This window comes from Heterocephalus glaber, unplaced genomic scaffold (assembly GCF_053883595.1).
Source record: "Heterocephalus glaber isolate CG9 unplaced genomic scaffold, H.glaber_assembly_v1.0 deba00000936, whole genome shotgun sequence".
NCBI classification, from domain to species: domain Eukaryota; kingdom Metazoa; phylum Chordata; class Mammalia; order Rodentia; family Bathyergidae; genus Heterocephalus; species Heterocephalus glaber.
In genome coordinates, this window is record NW_028258172.1 from 984,866 (window position 1) to 1,009,789 (window position 24,924).

At 37.7% G+C, this 24,924-nt stretch overlaps 1 protein-coding gene and 1 pseudogene across 6 annotated transcripts in view; both read left to right on the forward strand.

The window, feature by feature from the left end:
- The window catches only part of Klf8 (KLF transcription factor 8), a 376,029-nt gene that overhangs the window by 266,900 nt on the left and 84,205 nt on the right, over window positions 1-24,924 (forward strand). For all 6 annotated transcript variants that reach the window (XR_015450112.1, XM_087208129.1, XM_004873566.3 and 3 more), the window contains one exon: window positions 20,908-20,981. Coding sequence is in view for 3 of the 6 variants with exons in the window: in XM_087208129.1 (XP_087064255.1) it covers window positions 20,910-20,981 (72 nt within the window). In the remaining 3 variants the exon portion in view is untranslated. Of the gene's footprint in view, window positions 1-20,907; window positions 20,982-24,924 lie in introns of those variants that run through there.
- LOC101710467 (protein FAM216A pseudogene) lies at window positions 15,659-16,093 on the forward strand (annotated as a pseudogene).

Sequence of the window (24,924 nt, forward strand, 5' to 3'; positions counted from 1 at the left end):
GTCTGGAGTTGCTTCTGCATCTTCTAATCTATTCCACTGATCCTCAGGTCTGTTCCTTTGCCAGTACCATGCTGATTTTATCACAGTATCTTTGTAGTATAGTTTCAAGTTGGGGATTGTGATATCCCCAGCCATGTCTCTGTTGCTTAGAATTGCTTTAGCTATTCTAGGTCTCTTCTGGTTCCAAATGAATTTTTGGATTGTTTTCTCTAGTTCTGTGAAGTATATTGTTGGAATTGCAATTGGCATTGCATTGAATCTATATAGAAATTTTGGAAGTATGGCCATTTTCACTATATTGGTTCTTCCTACCCAGGAGCAAGGGATGTCTTTCCATTTTCTTGTATCCTCTACAATCTCTTTTTTCAGAGTGCTGTAGTTTTCAGTGTAGAGGTCTTTTGTTTCCTTTGTTAGATTTATACCTAGATATTTCATTTTTTTTGGATGCTATTGTAAATGGAACTGTTTCCCTAATTTCTCTCTCAGTGAGACTGTTATTTGTGTACAAGAAGGCTATTGTTTTTTGAGTGTTGACCTTGCATCCACCTACTATACTGAATCTGTCAATTAAATCTAGAAGTCTTTTAGCAGAGTTTTTTGGGTCTTCTATGTAAAGTATCATATCATCAGCAAATAATGACAATTTAATTTCTTCTTTTCCTATCTTTATTCCTTTTATTTCTTTCTCTTTTCTAATGGCTATGGCTAATGTTTCCAGAACTATATTGAACAGGAGTGGTGATAGTGGGCATCCTTGTCTTGTTTCTGATTTTAGCATGAATGTTTTCAGTTTTTGACCATTTAGTATGATGTTGGCTGTTGGTTTTTCATAGATAGCCTTAATCAGGTGAAGATAAAGACTTTCTATTCCAATTTTCTGTAGGGTTTTTTCATGAATGGGTGTTGGATTTTGTCAAATGCTTTTTCTGCATCTATTGAGATGATCATATGGGTTTTGTCCTTGACTCTGTTAATATGGTGTATTACATTTATTGATTTACGAATGTTGAACCATCTTTGCATCCCTGGGATAAATCCAACTTGGTCAGTGTGTATGATCTTCTGGATGACCCTCTGTATTCTGTTTGCTGTATCTTGTTGAGGATTTTTGCATCTATGTTCATTAGGGAGATTGTCCTGTAGTTCTCTTTTTAGATTGGGTCTTTCCCTGGTTTTGGAATGAAAGTAACACTTGCTTCCAGAAATGAATTTGGAAGTATTGCTTCCCTTTCAATTTCCTTGATGAGTTTTAAGAGTAATGATGTTAGTTCTTCTTTAAATGTCTTGTAAAATTCAGCCATGAAGCCCTCTGGACCTGGGCTTTTCTTTGTTGGTAAATATTTTATTACATTTTCAACTTCACTCATTGTAATTGGGGTGTTTAGAATTTCTATATCTTCTTCATTTAACTTTGGCAATTTGTATGTATCTAGGAATCTTCCCATTTCTTCTGTGTTTTCCATTTTATTGGAGTAGAGGTTCTCGAAGTAGGTATTGATCCTCTGGATTTCTGTTGGATCTGTTGTGACTTCACCTTTTTCATTCTTAATTGCATGGATTTGTGCCTTTTCTTTCTTTCTTTTTTTTTTTTTTTTTTTTTTTTTTTGGTACCAGAGATCGAACTCGGGTCCTTGCGCTTGCGCAGCAGGTGGCAAAACCACTGAGCCAAATCCCCGGCCTCTTTCCTGTTTTTGATAAGGTTGGCTAATGGTTTATCGATTTTATTTATTCTTTCAAAAAACCAAGTGTTTGATTCATTGATTTTTTTGTATTGTTCTCTTAGTCTCCATTGCATTGATTTCTGCCCTAATCTTTATAATTTCTTCTCTTGTAAGAGCTTTAGATTCGTTATGCTCTTCTTTTTCTAGGAGCTTGAGGTTCTGCATTAGGTTATTTATCTGAGTTTTCTCTGTTTTCCTAATATGGGCATTCACTGCTATGAATTTCCCATGCTTTCATTGTGTCCCATAGATTCCTGTATGTTTTACTGGCATTTTCATTTACTTGTAGAAACTGTTTAATTTCTTCTTTAATTACTTCTGTGACCCATTGTTTGTTCAAGAGGGTGTTATTCAGTTTCCATGTGTTTGTTGGGGTTTTGCGGTTTCTTATGTTATTGATCTCCAATTTTATTGCACTGTGGTCTGATAATATACAGGGGGTAACTTCAATTCTTTTACATTTACTTAGACATGTCCTATGAGCTAGCATGTGGTCTACTCTGGAGAATGACCCATGTGCAGCCGAAAAGAATGTGTATTCTGATTTTGTGGGGTGGAACACTCTGTAAACATTTATTAAGTCCATTTGTTCAATAGCTTGGTTCAGTTCTAGAATTTCCTTGTTAACTTTTTGCCTAGATGATCTGTCTATTTGTGATAGTGGGGTATTGAGGTCCCCCACTACAACTGTGTTAGTGTGTATTTGGTTTTTCATGTCTATTAATATTTGTTTTGTATAGTTGGGGGCATTCATATTTGGTGCATATATATTTAGGATTGTCATCTCTTCCTCTTGGATTGTTCCCTTCACAAGGCTGTAGTGGCCATCTTTGTCTCTCTTAATTAGTTTTGGTTTGAAATCTACTTTGTCTGCAAATAAGACTGCTCCCCCTGCTTTCTTCTGGGTTCCTGTGGTGTGGAGAACTTTTTTCTGTCCTCTTACTTTCAGTCTATGATTTTCTTTTTGAGTTAGGTGTGTTTCTTGTATACAGCATATTGTTGCATTTTCCTTTTTAATCCATTTTGCCAGTCTGTTTCTTTTGATTGGTGAATTGAGGCCATTAACATTGAGGGTTATAATTGATAGATATTGATTTATCCTTGTCATGATGTTTTAACTTTGTTGGCTCTTTTATTTCTTATTTTTTCCCCCTTTCCCTTTAGTGTCTTACCTTGTCTGGTGGCTTCCCTCTGTTGGGCCTCATGGAGTTGTGACCTTCATTGCTTTTTTTTAGGATATTGTTTAGAATTGCTTGCAGCGCTGGTTTGGTGCTCATGAAATTTCTCAGGTGTTCTTTGTCATGGAAATATCTAATTTCCCCATAGATTTTGAAAGAATTTTGCAGGATAGAACAGTCTAGGTTGGAAGTTATTTTCTTTTAGGGCTTGAAGTACTTCACTCCAGGCTTTCCTTGATTTGAGGATTTTTGTTGAGAAGTCTGCTGTGATTCTGATGGGATTTTCTTTGCAGGTGATTTGTTTCTTTTCTCTAACTGCTTGTAGGATTTTGTTCTTCTGTTGGGTTTCTGGGATCTTGACTATTATATATCTAGATGTAGATTTTTTTTGATCATGGCTGGCTGGAGTTCTATATTCCTCACATATCTGTATGTCCATTTCTTTTACTCTGTCTGGGAAGTTTTCCACTCTTACTTCTGTGAACAGTTTTTTAATGTCAATTGTGCTTTCTTCTGTTTTGTCATGGACTCCTATCAGTCTTATGTTATTCTTCTTTGCATCGTCTAGCAGTTGTTGGATTGATTTCTCATGGTCCCGTACTATTTTTAAGAAATCTCTATTTTCATGGTCTCTAACTGCGATTCTGTCTTCTGTATCTGATATTCTATCTTCAGATTCCCTTAATCTTTTGTGGATACTTTCAATGGAGTTTTTGATCTCCTGAATATCTGTTTCATAGATTCCATTTCTTTCTTATGCCAGGTATTCATGGCTTCCGGCATGTTTCTGAGCTCATCTATTTTTTTTTTATTTGTTTCTGTTCTAGATCCTCTAATCATGTCTTTCACTCTGCTCACCATCTCTGTAGATTTCTGGGAGATAATTTCTGCTTTGAATTTTTCTAGTGCCTCATTCATCTGTTTTGTTACTTCCTGTGCTATCAGTTCAGGGTATCCAGGTGTTTGGTTATAGGACTTTTCCATCTCATTTTCCCCAGGATTTACCCTTGGTTGGGTGGAAGTCTGAGTTTGTGCCTTGCTTCAATGTCTTCTCATTTTTGTTTTTGGTGCTGTCCTTTGTTTAACTCCTGGGTTGATAGTTTTAAATTGCTTATTGTAGGTATCTTTGTTGCTTGTAATTAGAACCCTTATGGAATGATTGCTTCTCAGTGGTGCCTTTCAGATATAGCTGGTCTTTAAGTTTTGAGTCTCTAATGACTCTAAGGCTATCTCATTTTCCTTACACTAGGAAAATTCATTGACTAGATCAATAACAACACCTTAGCCCAAATGATACAATCAGCAACAGCATTGCATCAAGTACATCTTAGAAAATGACATTTTGTGGTAGTTATTAATCTATCACCTTTAGCTGTGTGAATTAAATCAAGATTGAGGACCAATCCAACGTATAGTGAAGAAACTCTTCAATATAACAACTTTATCCTTTGGGGTGGGGAGTTAAAAGGGTCTCAGGAAGGAGGGACAGATGGGAAGAAGAATAGGGGAAGGTTAGCAGTGTGGCCAGAGGACACAGGTGAGAAGGAAAAAGAGAATACTAGGAAAATAAAGAAGAACTCCGAATGAGCACCAAAACAGGGACAAAAAGGGAAGATGAACAATGTGAGAGAGCAAGAGAGTGAGTGTAAGAGAGAGAGAAAGGAAAGAGAAAAGAAAGAAGGAAAGAAAAGAAAAAAAGGAGAGAAAAACAAATATTTGCATAGAGTAGGAAAAAAATTAAAGATAAGAGGAGCAAAAGAAAAGAGAAAAAAACAAACTAATAATACTAATTTTGGGAATCAAAAATAAGCATGAAGATGAAGGGCCTCTTTCAGGGCATGTCTCTGCTGTCCCAACAGACACGTGGGTAGCAGTGTGCAGATATAAGTCAATGAGTCTCAGCAAGCCAGTCGCAGACCTGTGAGATTCAGGCAGATTTCTGGCTGCAAGTCCCAAGTTGAGCTTCCTGTTCTCCTGTAGGGTTGAACTCTGCAGAGTTGTATTGCAGGTTCCAGCTGCTCTTCCCCTGAAGTTAGTCCTGGTCCTAATGGGAGGTGAAGATGACTTCAATTTACCCAGTACAGTGGTCTGGTGGTCCAGTGTCCTCTGCATCTTTGTAGTGTGGAACCATGTGGTGGTACAGAGAAGAGGCCAGAGGAGCGGGGCTAGGGGGTGGGGGGTGTGTAGTGTATTTCTGCCAGGGTGCGGGCTGATTCAGTGTGTTCCGCGTGACTCGCGACCTTGGTTCAGTGTCCGCCGACCTGCTGGTCTGCAGCGGGCTGATTGGGCATGTTCCACGTGACTCGCGACCTTCAAGCCATGAATTTTTTAAGTCAATCTTCTGTTGATTGTCATTTAAGATATTTCTTAAATCTGGCTGTCCTGTTTGTAATAGTAATAAGAACTTTGTAAATAATTTATTAGAAGAATAGGGCTGTCATAAGAAAATATTACTGAGGGGTTTTTTTCTTGTTTTGAGACAGGGTCTTACTATGTATTTCATGCTGGCCTTCAACTCTCTATGTAGCTCAAGCTTGCCTTAAATTCATAATTCTCACCAATGAGATTACAGGCATGAATCATCACATCTGGCCCAAGACTGTGTTCCTTAACCAAAAATTATTTATGTGCGGTTCTGAAGGCTATAAGTCTGAGATCAGGGGGCCAGCATGGTCAGATTAATGTAAGACCTTGTTATGGTTTGTGCCTAGATGCACACCGTAAGCCTCATGGAGTCATAGGTGGGGCTTTTCAGAGGTGGCTGGATCTAGAGTGAATGCTGCCGGGATCAAGGGTGTGTGATTACTAAATCAGTCCACTGATTGTTTTGGCATAATTCTGTCTAGGATTAAGTATATGAGTGCCTCACCCACCATAGGCAGGTAGCCTGTATAAAATATAAGGGAGAGAAAGAGGGCTAATGTGTCCTCATCTGTCTGCCTGCCAGACTATTTCTCCTCTGTGATGACCCTCTACAGTGCCACGCTGCCTTGGATCCAGTTGACTATGCACTGAAACCTTTACAAACTGTAAGCCAAAACTTTTCCTCCCTTAAATTTGGGCATCATGTATTTTGTCTCAGCAATGACAAAAGTAACTAAAACAGAATTTGGTACCAGAGATGTAGGGTCATTCCTGTGACTATACCTGATCATGTAGTTTAGGAAACTTTGGGACTGGATAGTAGGAAATTTTGGACAGATCAAGAGATGACAGCTGAAAAAGGCAGCCCTGGAAATCTTTCGGCTGTACTTGATGGGAGATTCTGGTCAAAGCTCAGAAGACCAGAATGCTGATAAAAATGAGGGTGGTAAAGACCAGGCTCAGAAGGTTTCTGCTGAGAAAGACTTCATTGGCTGGACTTCATTGACTCCAGATGATGTGTGTTATGCCTTGGCAGAAAGTTTGTCTGCATGTTGCTTATGTCCAGAGACTTTGCCTGAGACTGAGATTAAGGGCAGTGGACTAATTAATCTTGCATAAGAAAATTCAAGGCAGTCTAATGTTGAGGCTTTGGCAGGGCTATTATTGCTGGCTTTTAGCCAGATTTATTTTGAAAATCAAGAACAAAAAGCCCAACAGAATGATTTAAAATTATGTGAGTTTGGCCAGAAAAAAGATCCAGTAAAGTTGTGGTCTGCAAAGATGGAAAAGAGGAGAAACTGGTTGCTGAAAAGATTGGCAAGAAAAAGTCAAGTTTTTCAGAAGAAAACAGAAAAAGTGGCCTGAGAACATCACAAGAACCAGCAGGACTCCAGCTTTTGCAGCCTGAAAGTTGCAAAGATGAAAGACTTTGGTTTGAGAAGAGAACCACAGAGCATTATATTCCACAATGACAGCAGTCTAGAGAATTTGTTCCTCAGGATTGGGTTCAGAGGGCTCAGTGATTCAGGCATGCAAACCCTATAGCAAAGAGAGAAGGAAGCCTGGCTAATATTTCAGCTGGTGGCAGACCCTGTCTTCATCCATGTGGCACTGGTTATAGGTGCATGCAAAATGCAAGAATTGTGGGGTCAGGAAGTCTTCCACCCAGATTTCAGAAGAAGGCCTGGGAGGCCAGGCAGTGTGCCCATAAGGGCAGTGTGTGACGCTGTGCATGTGAAGCCAAAGTTGCAGTAGAGACCCCAGAAGTTTGGAAAAGTCAGGACTGTGGATTATCTGAAGAAAACTGCTGGAGGGACCAGAGTTGGCCCAAGAGAAAAACCATGGGAACTACAACTACTGGAAGTGCAATACGGGCAGAGCCACCCAAGCCCTTTGGAGTTTACATATTGCCACAGATTGCCTTGGATGCTTGAAATACAGGACTTAATTGTTTGTCCGGATGGATTTTGGTCCTGCTTTGGTCCCATTCATTTCCATTCCCCTCTTTGTACCCTTTGGAATGGAAATATCTATCTTGAGTCATTGAATGTTGGAAGTGTTTAACTTTTTTTCATTTGTACAGGGGCCTACAGCTAAGAGTTTGTCTTATATCTCAAAAGAGATTTTGAACTTGAACTTTTAAGCAATGCTGAAACTGATAGGACTTTGGCAGCTTTTATAGATGGACTAAACTTCTTTTACATCTAGAAATGTAATGAGTTTTGGGGGATCAGGGGCAGGATGTTATTGTTTATATTTAGATGTCCCCTGAAAGCGTCATGCAGTCATAGGTGGGGCTTTTCAGAGTTGGCTGGATCTAGAGTTATGCTGTTGTGATCAAGTGTTTGTGATTACTAAATTAGTCCACTGATTGGTTTGGCATAGTTTTGGCTAGGATTAAGGGTATGAGTGCTACAGCCACCCTAGGGGAGGTAGCCTATATAAAAGTATAAAGGTGGGAAAGAAGGCTAATAAGCCCTCAGCTGTCTGCTTGCCATAGGCTATTTCTCCTCTGTGATCCCCCTCTGCCATGCCACTCTGTCTTGGAGACAGCTGACTATGGACTGAAACCTCTACAAACTGTGAGCCAAAATAAGCTTTTCCTTCCTTAACTTTGGGCATTGGGTATTTTGTCTCAGCAATGACAAAAGTAACTAAGACAGGGATCTTTTCCTGACTTCCAGATGGCTACCTTCTTGATACATACTCACATGATTTTCTTTGCATAACTGGAGAAAGATAGAGACAGACGGAGAGAAAGCAAGCCAGCTCTGATGTTTATTCTCATAAAGACATTATCAGATCAAAGCCTTACCTTTATGTTTTTATTTAACATAATTACTCCCATAAAGGGCTTTTCCCCAAATACTATCCCATAGGGATGAAGGCTTCAACATACAGAATTTGGGAGAAGCACAGTTCAGTCCAGAGCAATATGTCAATATGCCCAGTCTCATACTTTTAAAAATTGATTGTCAACATTTCAAAATCAGGTTTCTGTTAAAACTCCAGAATTCTAGTTTCTCTTGAATAATCAGAAGGTATAAAGTCAACATTCCTTGCTGACAACAATTGCCTGGAGTTAATGAACTACTCCCTCTCATCCTTTAGAGAGAACATATATTCTTTGTTCACTGTGTTCCTCAACTGGCCTAGGTAACATTAACCTGTCTAGTCCTTCTCGATATTGACTTTTGGCACCTATATAAGCTCCTACTAAATACATAGAATATTCTAATAACTTATTTCTGCCTTGATTATTTTTGCTCACTCCTTTCTGAGGCCTATTGCTAGGATATTATCTTTACAACACATTTTTTATTTCACTCTCTTTTGCACAGTCTTTTACTGGACATCTACAAAATTCTAGGCATCATTATAGAAGCTGAGATTATAGTGGTGAATAGTTTAGGTGGAACTCTTCACCTTCATAGTCTACTTTTCTTGTCATCTGGATTTCCTTTCTGTCTCTTCTTGAAAGATTGTACTTCCTAAAGGTTCACCTCAGGATAAATTATTCTTTTGGAATATTATTTACTACTTCTCTCTCAATAACCTCCTCTCACATCCTCAAAATCATCTGTTATATTTTTTGTTTGCTTGTTTTGGTTTGGTATTTTTGAGAGAGGGTTTCATCATTTAGTTCAGGCTAGGCTTGAACTCACTATGTAGCCCAGGCTGGCCTTGAACTTGTGATCCTCCTACCTCAGCCTCCTGAGTTCTAGGACTACAGGCATGTGCCACCATGCCCAGCTTTCATCTGTTATCTTATACTGTTTTATTACTGTTGCTTTATGCATAGTTTTGTTCAACTACATGGACCTAGAATCCCAAACTCCAATCTCTGCAGGCCTCCTAGTAAAATGAGAGAAGCATGCCCTCTAATGGGGGGCTGCTACTAATCATCATCTCCAGCTGAATTTTCTCTTGTGTCAGTGTCAACTCTATTTTGTAATGTCTTGGAACTTTTTCCAGAAAAAAAATAGATTTTTAAAAACATGAAATTTCTTACTTTTAAAAACTTGTATATCTGTATTTCAATTTTTAACATCACTAATCAACCACACTAGTGTCTGCAAGGGGCTGTCAGTTTTCTTTACCTGACCTAGACTGAAAATCCCTTGAGTATAGAGACCAAGAACTTTATTGTTTTTCTAAATGGTATTATCTGCTCCCCTCACAGATTATCTACTACAGTGTTGATTATTTAGTATCCTTTGAAAAATCTTAATTATCCTGAGAAATTTAAGTTGACCACAATCTCTAGTAGGTAATACAGAATTTCTGCTTTCTCCAAATACCTAAAATATGCTTTAGGAGATAATTATCCAGTCAGTCTTCTTTTCTTCTACCTTCTATTTGCTAAAGTAACCATCCAAATTCCTCAGTCTAGCTGCATCTGTTTTTGTTTAAAAATATGATCCTCTATTTCTCTCATTTCTGTTTTTTCTTTATTTCTCATTTGCCTTGAATACAAACTCACAGAAAGGTTCATTAGTCTCAAAAAAGCCTGCACAATGCTGAGCATATATTTAAATTTTACTATTTGAGACTATTAATTCCATTTCTTTAGTTCTTTCTATACTATTAATGATATAGTTGCTTCATGTTCAGTTAGAGTGAGGTCTGTCATGTGAATCTATTAGTTTTCTTTTTTTTTAAGTTCTGATAAATCTACATACTAGTTGGTGCTTAAAGAATAATAACGTGCTTTCTTCATTCCTTGTACCCAGATCCAAGAATGGATGTGTAGCACTGAATTGGTCATTGCATTAATGGGACCTCTTGGGATACTAAAAACTGCTATGGCCCAGGATACTTCTAGAATTTCTTGACTTGGTCCATCTGAGCTATGTAGTTCAAGTAATGAATAGAAAGGCTACTCAAGAGGCAAGTTCTCTGCCCTTAAGCAATCATTGCACTAAATATGTATGAGGACTATTGTGTTGTTTAAAATTGTTGACTCTTCCACAAATTAATGATGTGAAGTGTTAAGAAGTTTGTATAAGATTTTGCATTATGTTGAAGAGCAATGAGTCTTTGCTGCTTAGGTCTTTTGTCCTTTTCTTAACTAATGCCTAAGTGCCATGCTCAAATTGTGATTCTTGGAGGTTTTCTCTTATGATAGACATCACAATTAGTGGGAATTCTTTAATGCTTTTTGCAAATGTTCAGTAACAAAACTTACTGTGAAGGTATGATTATCTTCATTAGTATTATTTTCAACTTTACAAAACTATTTCAAAGTGCACAGTCATAGAAGGTATTTTAGAGGTTAAATGTAGCTATGGCATTGAACAAAAACCTGGATTCAAATCACATCAGTCACTTAAAGACATTATTAGGGCTGGGGATTTAGCTCAGTGGTTCTGCCGCCTGCCTTGCAAGCGGAAAGACCCAAGTTTGATCCCTGGTACGCCCCCCCCCCAAAAAAGAAAGAAACCAACAGGCCGGGGATTTAGCTCAGTGGTTTCGCCTCCTGCTGAGCAAGCACAAGGATCTGAGTTTGATCCCCGGTACCCAAAAAAAAAAAAAAAAGACATTATTAGTATTATCTATTTTATAAGATGATTATAAAGATTAAATATGTCCTATTAAAAATTCAGAGGAATGAAATGGTACTTTCTGAAATTTGCCTAATATTAATTCATTGAGATGGAGCAAAGGAGTTGGGGTACAAATAAAACTAGATTTTCCATTAGCTGAAAATCACTGAAGCTAGGAATAGGCACATTGTTCTTGTCTCTACTTTTATATGGATTTTAAATTGTACATAATAATTTTTAAGGATTATTGGAAACTCACATTTACCTTATGATTTGTGAAGAACTTGTTCTTCTTGACATCAAACTCACATGTTAAGCAGACACTTGGAATGATTGTTGTGGATTTTCCATCTATGTTCTTATTGTTGAACCATAGAATGTGAAGGCAGAAGGAACCCCTGAAAAGCTAAATGGATTGAGTAACATTTTTTGTAACAGATAACAGTGGAGCCTAGTCTGGAATCCAGGTCTCCCAGCTCCTACTTAAATGATTTTCCCATTATTTCATACTGCCTTGTTTAAATATAGCACTTTTAGTATACTTTCTACTAGCTTATTGCATATGATTAATTATTGCTTAAAATAAATCTCTCTTTGATGGGAGCTCTGAAAAAGGGGCTAGTTCTAGAAATATGAAGTTATATTTGTGCAATACTTTCAAGTTTGTTCTTTTAGTTGATCCTCACAAGAATTCTGTGATTTAAATGAATTGTTTCATTTCTGCACTAAGTGATGGGACTTGCCCAAGGTCAACCAATAATTTGATGATTAAACTAGAAATAAAACTCAGGCCTGGAGTTTGTTAAGCCTGAACTTCACTTGTATTACTAGGTCTAGAATTTTATAATTAACCTTAGCTTTTATGTTTTCTACAATGAGGTATCTTAATGTCTAGCATATTCCAAGGTGTTTTTTCATCATACATATTTTTGTGGAAAAGAAAATGAGGCTTAGTATTAGCATCTGTGGAGAGGACAAATGTATGAAAGCACTAGAGTTTATGCAGATCATACTGTAGGATATAAATTCATGGAATAATGGTGATAATTATAAAGAATAAAATAGCTACCATTACTCTATCTGATATAGTCTGAGGCCCACAGTCTTCTTGCCCTTTTTATTTTAATATTTTAATAAAAATATATATAAATTGACAGTTTTATAACTTATATGCATGAACTATATTATATTTTTTTGTCTATGGCTCAAGACAATTCTTCTTCATTCATTATGGCCCAGACAAGCCAAAAGATTGGACATACCTTCAAATCATTTTGGATCTTAAAAATATAGCTGTGTTAATAGCTGTAATTTATATTGTGGTTTTTCTGACAGGAGTAATTGTAAACAGTTATATAAAGATTTTACAATTATATCTTATAAAGAATTTTTACATGTGCTGTCATAATTGATTTTCTTGACAACCATTTAAAGGGGCAGCGCCAAACTGATATATCTCCATTTTGGAGATGAGAAAACTAAGCCATAGAAAGGTTAAATAAGTATTTTTTAGTAATATGCACTCTGCTCTAAAATTTCTGCACTTTTTAGCATTCCAGATGGCCTCCACTTTCTTATATCTCATTCCAGATAAGCTAAAAAAGGCAATCTGCAGGGGTTTTCTGTTTTGGGCCATTTCTGAGTGTCTGCTGTGGGTGTTAGACTAGGTGCCTCATCACCTACAGGCTTTTGTGTATGTTGAAACCCTTGACTAGGAAAGTCATAAGTAGCTGCTTGTTGATATGCCATAACTAGAATTTGAGACTGGGTTTTCCAGTGATGTCTATCATGGTAGGTGTGAGCTTGTTTGGTAGAAGTGGGAAAAATTGGAGGATCTTACAATATCCTTTTATGAAGTAGTTTTCCTTTGGCAACTTTTTATCCTTTTTCATGGGATTGGCTTCAAGCACAAGTTGGGAGTCCCACTGGCAACCTGATCAAGGAGCATTATAATTTCATTATAGTAATATTATGTTTCCAAACTGCTAAGGTTCAAATCTCTTCTCTGCCGTTTATGAGTTGGGTGATTTGACCACAAGCTATTTTATCATTCTCTGCCTATTTCTTCATATTTAAAGTGGAGAAAACTGGAGGTGTTTTTTAGTGGTATAGCACTGGGCTTACATGTATAAGGTCCTCTTGGGTTCAATGCCCAGAACTGCAAAAAATAATATAAAATAAGATCAAATAAAAGCATAAATAATGGTATTTACTACTAGGCTTGTTAGGCTTAAAGGATAAATAAAAATATAGGTAATAAACTATAGGTAACACTTTTCTTTACGAAGGTCTATAACATTGGTTTTCGTTTTGTAATAGTTTTAACATCTCTTATTGACTAGAGGATGTAAGTGAATTATACCTGTTCAGGATCTTTCTAAAGACTATTTTGCCACTTTAAATTTTCTCTTTCAGCAGTTTTTCAGAAAGATGGTGTTTACCATATTTGGGATATTAAAATGTAGTGAAGAGGCACTATAATTTGAGTCAGAGGACAAAAATTCCAGTTCTGATTCTAGCATTTCTAAATCATGTTATCCTGAACCTCAAAATGAGTGATCTGCAAAATGGGAATTATATGAAAGCTGTCTCTTTCCTTATTGTAACACTATGTAGATGCACATGAAGAATTATTGTTTGCATTGCCCAAATACTCTACCCTCTTAAGGCATTCGGTCTTTTCTTAAGTTCATGTCAACATTCCCAGTGCCCTGCTTTCTTTTTATTTGTGGGCTCTAATAACTCTGCTTCACTCCTTAAAGATCTCACTTCATCTCTAGGCATGTCTTTTTTCCCCTTTCCAAAATTGATGAAAGGATAGTATGTGGTTTTCTGAGTGAGCCACCACCTGCTGTCCCTTGGAGGCACTATTCACTTTCCATATTAGAAATTAATTATAGAAAATGATACTTGGGTAACAAAATAAACTTAGAGACATGACACAAATTACATAACTTTATCAAATTCCTGTGGTCCTGGTCTCTGGCATATGCTTTAATATATATATTCTGCATGTGTGAGACATTGACCGACTGGAGATGGTGTTTGTTGTAGTCAGGGTTTGGAAGGGAATAGATTTAATACAGGACACATAGTTTATAGCATTTTTTTATAATATTCACCAAAAAAGTCAAATGCAGAGGAGTGCAAGAGATTAGCCACACAATAGAAACCCAAAGAATAACAGCAATGTCCCACACAAGTCCAGCTCAAGGCCTAAAGTCCAATGAAATTTCCTCCATGAGTCCAGCCAGTGGCCTAGAGCCCACAGCAGTAACTCATTCTTGTCCATATTGAGGATCTGCACCAGGAAGGCCCAAAGGCCAGTCAGTGGTGAAAGCCAGAAATCCTGCACCGGTGGGGTGAAGGATTTGTGCCATTAGGTTGAGGGATCTGCATTGGAGAGAGGAAGTGATGAGCATGGTAAAGATCAGAGCTGGCCTGATGAGAACAACAGCCATTCCCAGTGACAGCAAGGCCCCAAGATCCTCCTCCTCTGACATGATCTGCCAAGTTCACATCAGGAAAACCACCCACAGCAAGCTTCTTCTAGAAAATCAACAGCTCTTCCCCTCCAGTTCTCTTTTCTATGCTGTTGGCAACAATTCTCAGGTGGGTCTTGCATGCCCAGACCATGCTGATTAAGTTCAGCTGGCTGTTCTAAACTGACCATTAGTTAATCCACCACAGTGTTCAATCCTCCTCTTTTATTTCTTTTTCTAATACCCCTACCCTTAAGGAAGGAAAAGAAATTCCAGCTTCTAAACACAAAGGCTTGAAGAGCCAATCCAAGCAGAATTATGGTTACTACCTTAAGTAGGTAATTTTCATTTCTGATGCCTTCCTGACTAGGTGATTCACATCTCAATGTCCCAGGCCATCCCTACTTGTAACCCTCCTTTGCATATTTCTTTCCTGCTTACCTCCTTGACAGCTTCTGTGCATCTGTCTGGTTTCAGATACTTAGAGTAGCAATTCTAACTTTAGAAAGATTATAATGTCTTCTTTTTTTTTTGGTACCAGGGATTGAACTCAGGACCTTGAGCTTGCAAGGCAGACATAGTGCCACTGAGCTAAATCCCTGGTCCTAAAACCTTCTTTTTAAAAAAGCTGAATCTTAAGTGGCCCCTAATTCCCATTAATTTTCAAATTTGCCTAAATATTAATGTTACAAAATTTTAGTTCTCAAGTATCCCTTTATATCATTAGACTAAAATATTTGTGATATGGGTAAAGCAAGAAGTATTTTTCAGGTTCCTTTATTATTGCTTATAAAGCTTTTGAATGAGGATGGCTGTAACCATCCTCATTCCCATTATGGTGCATTCATTCATTCATTGAAAATTAGAACATAGTATATAGCAGATACTCTATTAAAATGTAGAGATATAGAAAGGAACAAGACTAGGCAAATAGTGAAGAACTTGGCTCATTGTGAGGAAGACAATCCTTCTTTGTGCCACATACTATTATAAACACTTGAACACATATTAACTTATTAAATCCTCACAGTAACTCTATAAGCTGGTAATGTTATTATTTTTATTTTACAAATGAGAAAACAAACATAGGCAGATGGAAAAACTTTGCCAAATGTCTTACTGTAAAGAAGTTGAAGGGTGGGGGCGTCCCCCAGCCCGGGCCGAGCCCCCTCCCCCCCTCCCCGCAGAGGCGGGCGCTGTGGCTGCCCTCTCGGACGGGTCCCACACACACTGAAGAGAGCCGAGAGGGACCTGTGCCGTGATCAGCTGGACAGTCTTATTACAATTCCAAAGGTACTGATAGAATCAAAGATGGACACAAAGTAAACTCACACATAGCCAAGCTGCAAGAGCATCCAGATCTCACCATGGGCCAGAAGCGTTATCGGTGCAGCATTGCTAAGATCTATAACACAAACTACCTGAGGACATTCATGAAGGGGCAGTACATGAATGTGATTCAATGCAGCTCATTAAAGCCAGGTGTTCTCATTCATCACAGGAGTCGCCTCAGCTCTCGTTTCTCACAGAGACAGCATTACCCCTGCACTACATGGCAATACCAGCGGGAAAGAGAAGACTCTTTGAGCAGCGCAGTTGCATCTGCACCTGAAATGATCATCCAGCATTGTCTTTGGCAGCCATTGAGAAACAAAGAAGGGTTAAAAACTGGATATGCATCTAAAATAAGATGTAAGTCACTGAAGATTTTCAGAAGACCAAGTAAACTGTTCATGCAATCAGTTTCTTCAAATGATTCTGGATCATACATGAATGAAGAAAAAAAGGAAGATGATCTGTGAAATAAATGTATGCAATCAATGTCCATTGAAGAACAGGGAGAACACCTAATGTTAACCTGATAGTCTTGTTACTGAATTCACACGGCAGCTGATATCCAGACATCATGCCAAAGGTGTCGTAAATTGTGCCCCGTGTGTAGGATAGTGTTATTCACCATTAAGTCATCCATTTGGTTTGTTCAGAAACTTTCACAATTATAATTGGTCTGATGTAGTTCCATGTACCAGTGCCATTTGTATAATAGAATTTATGTGTAATATATGCTTGTATTTCTGTCTAGGTAAATTATAATTTTTCTTGTCACTTAAAATGGAATTATTTTTCTTTAAATCTGACAAATGCATTGTATAATTCTTCTGTGTACAATAAATTCTAATATGGCAACAACAGCAACAACAAAAGAAGTTGAAGAGCCAAGATGTCACCCCAGGTACTTATCTAGAACCCAAACACTTTACTACTTTGGTAGCAATATATAGTATACTAAAAGGAAAAGTGACTGGGAGATGACAAATGACTAACTTTAAGAGGTATTTCTAGGGCAGAACTTGTTACAGCTGATAGCCAGTTGGCTGAAGATGGAGAAGAGTCAAAGGTGAATAACCCATAGGTTTTAAGCTTGACAGACTGAGTTGTTAGTGATGCTAGAAATTAAGATTGGAAATACAAAATATGGAGCAGATTCAGGAACTCAATGAGTATAAAGGGCCTGTTTGATACTCAGGAAATATTTTTTTGAATCAGAGCTCAGGATTCTGGCCATCAAAAATAATGAAGACTGGGGCCAGGGATTTAGCTCAGTGATTCCACCGCCTGCCTCGCAATCACAAGGTCCTGAGTTTGATCCCTGGTACCAAAAAAAAAATAATGAAGACTGTGGATGCAACAGTGATGCAACGCATAGCGTGCGTGAGGGCCTGGGTTCAACACTCAGCACTGCACTAATAATAATCATGGTGATTATGATAACTTTTAGTTGATAACTTTTCATATGCTGAGAATTTATTTAAATGTATTACCAAGTATATATGTGGAATCCTCACATTTACTTTTTAAAAACAATAGAATGTTTTCCCTTTCTTGACAGGTAAATAAACAGATTCATGGAGGCTAAATGGTTGTTCAACATCATTCTGTTTCCTCAACCATGCCTTCTCTTAATTCATAAGCATCGAAGAACAGACAGAAGATAGCTTCTGTAAAATGTCCTGGCTATAAATAATGACACCTACTTTAAGGTGCTTTGAATGCAGAGGGGAAACAGAATTCTCTTTTGTAGATGCTTCTGGCAGCAATTAAGCAAGTTCTGCTAACTTTTTGGTGCCCCCTTGTGGACTACACTAGAGTTACCTGACCTAACATTGTTTTTCTACCATCACACCTCACTTTCTCATCCTAGGAGTCAGAAAACACTTTTATCTATCCTCTCTGGAACCTCTGACTTCATAGTTAATTTACACCTCAGGGCTCTCTCATACGTAGCATCTTGAATTTTCCTTCGTTATTTCCCACTCTTTACCAATTCTTGCACTTGAGAAAATATATTTCCTTGCTCTTTTTCTGTCAGCAGGAGCTTCTATCACAAGGAGCTTAAATTCTATTGGAAATCAGAGTTTAATGATTTCCTGGCTCTACTGTTCTTATTCATTACTACACTTCTTTCTCCATTACAACATGCCTGAGAAGCTCTATAGAAGCCTTAGTACTATGCAGAGGATTAGCTGAAATTCTTGAAATTCTTTGAAGGAGGAATTTGGAAAGGTTTGGAGATGCAGGCTAGGAAAGTCCTAGAATGCTGTAAACAGAATGTGACAGGTGATTCTGGTTAGAGCTCAGCAAACCAGAATGCTAATAGGAATGTAAAAATAAAGACCAGATTCAAGAAGTTTCAGTTGGAACCAAGAGCTAGCAGTTGGACTAGTGATCATGTATGTTCTACCCTGGCAGACCGTTTTGTCCATAGTTTGCCTATGTCTTGAGACTAAGAGACTGAGATTAAGGATGGTGGACTAATTTATCTGGCAGAAGAAATATCAAGACAGCCCAAAGTTTAGGTTATGGGATGGGCACTGCTTGCTACTTTTAGCCAGATTTATAGTTAAAGTTGGAGGCAGAGCATAAAAATTTGAAAATCTTAAATGTTACCCAGAAGAAACCATACATAAAGTTGGGACCAAAAGTTGTGTGAGTGCTGAAGAGATTAGCACCTTTAAGAAGAAATCAAGTACTTTCTACCAGGATAAGAAAAAAGATGCCTTAAGGTCACCTCAGAAATCAATAAGAGCTCACCAATTGTAGGCTCAAGAGTGCAAAAGTATAAACCTTCAATTTGAGAAGAGAGTATCTGCAACACTTGCTCAAGAAATGCCTCATAAGGAATTTGTTCATTATAATTCATTTTACTGTGCTCAGCCATCCAGACACTTAGAGACAACTGCTGGCAAGGTCCAAGGACCTGGGTATTACATCCTCAGACAGCAGACCTTGGCATTGTCTATGTGATGCTGGTTTACCAGTAGGTAGAATGCAAGAGTTGTAGGGTCACAGAGGCTTCCACTCAGATTTCAAAAGAAGACCTGGTAGGCTAGGCAAGGAGTCCCTGAGAGTGCAATATGTGAAGCCATGAGAATGAAGCTAAAGGTGCAGTGGACACCTCAGGAAGTTGAGATGCCAGGGTGGAATTTCTGCGTAAGAAAGTTGTAGTCCATGAATGGAAGTAGCCCAAAAGAGAAACCACGTGGTCTATGATTAATAAGGCCATGGAGGGGTGTCTGCCTAAGTCTTTTGGAAGTCACACTTTATCAAGTGTGTGCTTCACAAGATGGATATAGAGCTACCAGATTTAATGTTTTCTGTTATGGATTTCATTTGATCTTGCTTTGGTCTGATCTGATTCTTTTCTATCCCCTATTCCTCCTTTTTGAAATGGGAATATTTATCCAGTGCCGTTGTGCCTTCGGATTAAGTAACCTGTTTTGATTTTTATGGAAGCTCACAGCTAAGAGTTTGGAAACTTGGACTTTAGACATTTAAAATATCCTGGAAATGTTGACATTTTCACGGAATGAATTGTATTTTCAGCTGTAAATGGAATAGTATTATATTAGGCAGAATTATGAACTTGCTATTACCTTTATTTGAAGATTGAGTATGGTTTAAGGAAATGTTTGAGTATGAAGTTGACAAGGTTTGGGATATGGCAGTTAGGATGGAGTGTCAACTTGATTGATTTTGGGATTTTCCTGAGGAATTGGTGGAACACACTTCTAGTGGGGTATGGAGGCCTGGCCTTGGGGTCTGTGTCTGATCTCTTGCCATTTCCTCTCTGGCACTCTTTTCTGGCTCTGTTTTCTGGTTGCCATGAGCTAAACAGCTTTGCTCCACCATGCCCTTCTGTCGTGATGTTTCTGCCTTGGAGCCAGGTGATCATGGACTGAATCCCTTAATGTTATGAGCCAGATTAAACCTCTCCTCCCTGAAGTTGTGAATGCCATATATCATATCTCAGTGATATAAAAGATAAGATTACTAATATAGAATTCAAATCAGTGTTTTCTGATGCATTTTGCTGATTTCACATGTTTAGTTGGCTCAGAGCCCAAACTCATAGGAAAGTATCTAGTGAAAACTCTGATACATAATTATTATGCAATACATGTTTGGTTAATGAATAGACATATGTATGAACAGTTCTACTTATACCTGAATCAAGCCAAAGAAAAGTAATGAATTTGGCATTAAATGGGAGATATAATACTTAAAGTGTGAAAATTCTGTAAACTCTCAGAAGTTTTCCTCTTATGTGGAAGTTTCTTTGTGTCACTGTTCTTTAATTAAGAATGATTTTAGTTCCAGACATTCAAGGAATGAAAGAATAATTTTGAGGTTCACTTTTTCATGTTTCTATATTATAATTTTATATCCTTTCTGATTGTGTATTCATTGTATATTAACTGCATTATATCTGAAATTGCTGTTGTGATGTGACCTTTAAAACTAATACTTTTATGGATAAATGTAATTGACTACCAAACAAGTAAGACTTACAGTCTGACTATCTTTTGAAATGCAACCAGGCCATTGGTGTGGGAACTGGCTGTAATTGAGTGGGAGACAATTAGCATAATCAGAAATCAGAGATACCAAGTTATAACCAAGTGTGGTTTTGGCTTCTTTGTCCTGTATTTTTCTGTCTAGTCAGATTGGAATGTAAATAGATTAAAGGGAATCTAGCAGAAGAGGAAAACTTTGTAGGTGCTCCTAGTGAGAATGACTGTGATGGCTCAAGGCAGTTGAATGAGGCTATCAAATCCCTACTTTTATAAAAGGAACAGATATCTAAGGAGGAAAGAAAAGACTTCATGAACTTCATCTGGCTTGTAGATTTAAGAGAGGTAGACAGATGAAATGCTTCTCTGGAGAGGGTTGGCTCCAAAGTGTAAACATGTTTACTGGGATAAATAGCCATACAGAGGTTTAGACATCCTTAGAGCAAGAACTAGAGCAAAAAGGAAGTATTCTGGAAATGATGTAGCTATGCTGATATGACTGTGGATGTAGGGATGTCTGGAGAGGTTGAATAAAAACAGGTCCACCTGCATCCACAGTCTTGGGGAAATAGGCACACAAAATAGGGCCATTTTGATGGATAGAATAAATCAGAATATTTCGGTGATTTCTCTATATCTAGTAAGCCCTGCAAAACTATGTTGATAGAGCACACCCAGGTGTAACCAAGCATAAGTGAAAGACTTATGCATTCAGTTGGTTAGACCTTGTTCTAAAAGTTATGTTTCCCTTTTATCTCTTCCAGATATGGATCAACTCATAAACAACTTAGAGGTCCAACTTAATGCAGAAGCTTGCTCAATGGAGGCTTTCAAACAGGTCAGTTATCAGGAAAATAAGGTACAAATATTGAACTATAATAGTGTTGTGTACTTGGAAATTATTGCAGAGATGAAGCTCATTTTTTACCTAACATGTTTTTGGGCTTGAGAATGGATGAAGAAAATTAGATATACAGGAAATATCTTCATGCCTGATTTTCAAATTCAGCTAGAGAGTAGGTCTGGCCTGAAAGAAACAGCCTCTAGGATCAAGGGTATACAGACAATATTGGACGGTTGGAAGACAATAGCAGCTATTTTTCTAGCAATATCCCATACTTCAGGTACTATAAAGAATAAATACATTGTCTTACTTAATCTACAACAATAACCTTGTTGAACAGTGTATTTATTATTTGGGTTCTCCAGGGAAACAGCTGATATGTATATATACATATATCTATATCTGTTTATATGTATAGATAGATATCTAATAAATATATATAGAGAGAGAGAGTTTATAAAATTGGGTTATGTGATTATGGAAACACGCAAAATCAAAAATCTGATGAAGTAGTCCAGCAGATTGGACACTCAGGAGCAGTACCAGTTTGACTCCAAATTTAGACTGCTGGTAGCATTTTTTCTTGCATTAGAGGAAGTCAGGCTTCATTTTATTAAAAACTTCAACCTATTGGTTGAAGATCATACACATTATGAAGGTAACATTCTTTACTTAAAGTCCAGTGGTTTAAATGTTAGTCTCCTCTCCCAAAAAAATACCTAGGAAAAAACACCACAAACACAGACACACAGATAGTGGGGGAGGGGAAGCAGGATGATGACGGAACAAGAGAGAGGGAAAAAAATTTAAAAAGAAAGGGGGAGAGAAAGGAGAGAGAGAGGGAGAAAGAGAGAGAGAGAGCTCTAGAATAATTTTTAACCAAATATTTGGCACTGTAGGTGCGCCAAATTGTCACATAAAATTAATCATTGCTATTCTCAAGTGTTCTCATTTTATGTGAAAGGAACTGGCTTTGAGCAATATGAAGAAGCATTTAAAACAGATTATTTGGCTTATAGAGCAAAGAAATTTATGCTAGACATTAAAGTCTTGTCTTGCTTAGTCTTGAGTGGAACACAAATTTAGCCAAATTTCCCTGGAAAATCCTTAAAATGCCTATAAATTTGAGTATCCACCTTTATGTATATAGTACTTACCTGTTCTTTTAGATACTTCCAGATAAAAAATCTCATTTACAGTTAGAAGTCATACTGCATTTTTTTTTGTTAAATTCTTTTATTGGTACATTATAGGTATATAACACAATTACATTTCTCATTGGGAATTGTACCTTTATATAATGCATCTTGGTTCTTATTTTTTCCCCATCCCTAGCCCTCCCTTCACCCCCTCCACCCTTCCCTATTTACAAAGACTTCATTTTCATTTTTTTCATTTCTCAGCATTTTTCTTTTCCCTTCTTTCCTTTCCCCTACCCTGCCCACTACCCTACCCCTTTGGACCTTTTCTTCCTATTTTGCATTATTGATTATTCATTCTAATCATTGGTACATTTTAGGTATACAATATAATGACATACATCATTAGAAATTTGCACCTTTACATAATCTCTCTTAGTTCTTATTTTTCAACCTTGCCCAGCCCTCCCTTCAACCCCTCCAGTCCTCCCTATTTACAAAGATTTTGTTCCTATTTTTCCATTTTCTCATATTAATCCCATTCCCTTCTATCCTTTCCCCTAGCCCTCCCACTTCCTTCCCCTTTGCCTCTTTTCTTCCTATTTCACATTACCTATTATACATTTTAGTCCTTATTTACACTTTCAGTTTCTCACACCAGAGAAACTGTTTGGTATTTATACATGTGTGTCCTATTTATTTCACTTAAGAGTATTGCCTCAATGCACATCCACTTAGCTATAAATGTCTCTAATTTCTCATTTTTTATGGCTGAGTAGTACTCCATTTTATAAAAAAACCCACATTTTCTTGATCCAGTCTCCAGTTGATGGGCATTTGGGCTGTTTCCAAGTTTTAGTTATCACAAACTGTGCTGCTATGAACATGGGTGCACATATATCACTGTGGTATGATTCTTTTAATTCTTTGGGGAAGATCCCCAGCAGTGGAATAGCAGGGTTAAATGGGATTTCCAGTCCTAGTTCTTTGAGCTATCTCCATACTGATTTCCACAGTGCTTGCACCAGTCTACACTCCCAGCAGCACTGGAGAAGGGTTCCTCTTTCCCCACAGCCCCACCAGCATTTGTTATTGGTTGATTTCATGATAGCAGCCATTCTTTCTGGAGTGAGGTGGAATCTCAACATTGGTTTCATTTGCATCTCTCAAATGACCAGTGATGTGGAACATTTTTTCCTGTATTTATTTGCTATTTCTACTTCTTTGTCTGAGAAATGTCTGTTCATTTCAGATGCCCATTTTTGGATTGGGTCTTTAAATTTGGGAGGTCTGATCTTTTTAAGTTCTTTATAGATTCGAGATAGTAGACCTTTGTCTGAGGAAGAGCAGGTGAAGATTTTTTCCCACATTGTGTGTTGTCTCTTCACACTGCTGGTGGTGTCTCTTGCTGTGCAGAAGCCTTTTAATAAGGAGAGATCCCATTTGTTGACTGTTTGTGCTAGTTCTTGGGCAACTGAGGTTTTGTTCATAAAATCTTTTCCTACACTGATGTCTTCAAGGGTTCTACCTAACCTCTGTTCCAAGTGGTTCAGAGTTTCTATTTTAATATTTAGATCTTTAATGCATTTTGATTTTAGTTTAGTGCATGGTGAGAGATATAGGTCTAGTTTTAATCTTTGGCAAGTTGAAGCCCAATTTTTCCAGCACCATTTATTAAAGAGGCTCTCTTTCTTCCAGTGAGGGTGTTTGGCTCCTTTGTCGAAGATGAGATGGCTGAGTGTGTCTGGCATTGATTCTGCATCTTCTAATCTGTTCTACTGGTCCTCAAGTCTGTTTCTTTGCCAGTACCATGCTGTTTTTATCACAGTAGCTTTGTAGTATAGTTGCAGGTTGGGGATTGTGATACCCCCTGCCATGTCTCTGTTACCTAGAATTGCTTTTGCTATTCTGGGTCTCTTCTTGCTACAAATGAATTTCTGGAGTGTTTTCTTGAGATCTATGAAGTATGGTGCTGGGATCTCAATTGGAATTGCATTAAATCTATATAGCAGTTTTGGAAGTATGGCCATTTTCACTATATTAATCCTTCCTACCCAGGAGCAGGGGATGTCTGTCCATTTTCTGATATCATCTTCAATCTCTCTTTTCAGAGTGCCATAGTTTTCAGAGAAGAGGTCTTTGATTTCCTTTTGTTAGGTTGATTCCTAGGTATTTCAGTTTTTTGGATGCTATTGTGAAAGGAATTATTTGCCCTATTTCTGTCTCAGTAAGTCTGTCATTGGTGTAGAGGAAAGCTATTGATTTTTGTGTGTTGACCTTGTAACCAGCTACTTGATTGACTTTGGTTATTAAGTCTAGAAGACTTTTGGAGGAGTTCTTGGGGTCCTCTATATAGAGTATCATGTCACTTGCAAATAATGACAATTTGACTTCTTCATTACATATCTTTATTCCTTTTATTTCTTTCTCTTGTCTAATTGTCATGCCTAATGTTTCCAGAACTATATTGAACAAGAGTGGTGATAGTGGACATCCTTGTCTTGTCCCTGATTGGTGTGAAGGATTTCAGTTTTTGACCATTTAGTATGATATTGGCTGTTGGTTTTTCATAGATGGCTTCTATCAGTTTGAGGTAGAGACCATCTATTCCAATTTTTTGTAGGGTTTTTATCATAAATGCATGTTGGATTTTGTCAAATGCTTTTTCTGCATCTATGGAGATAATCATATGGATTTTGTCCTTGTCTCTATTGATATAGTGTATTACATTAATTGATTTTCGTATATTGAACCATCCCTGCATCCCTGGGATGAATCCCACTTGATCAGGGTGTATG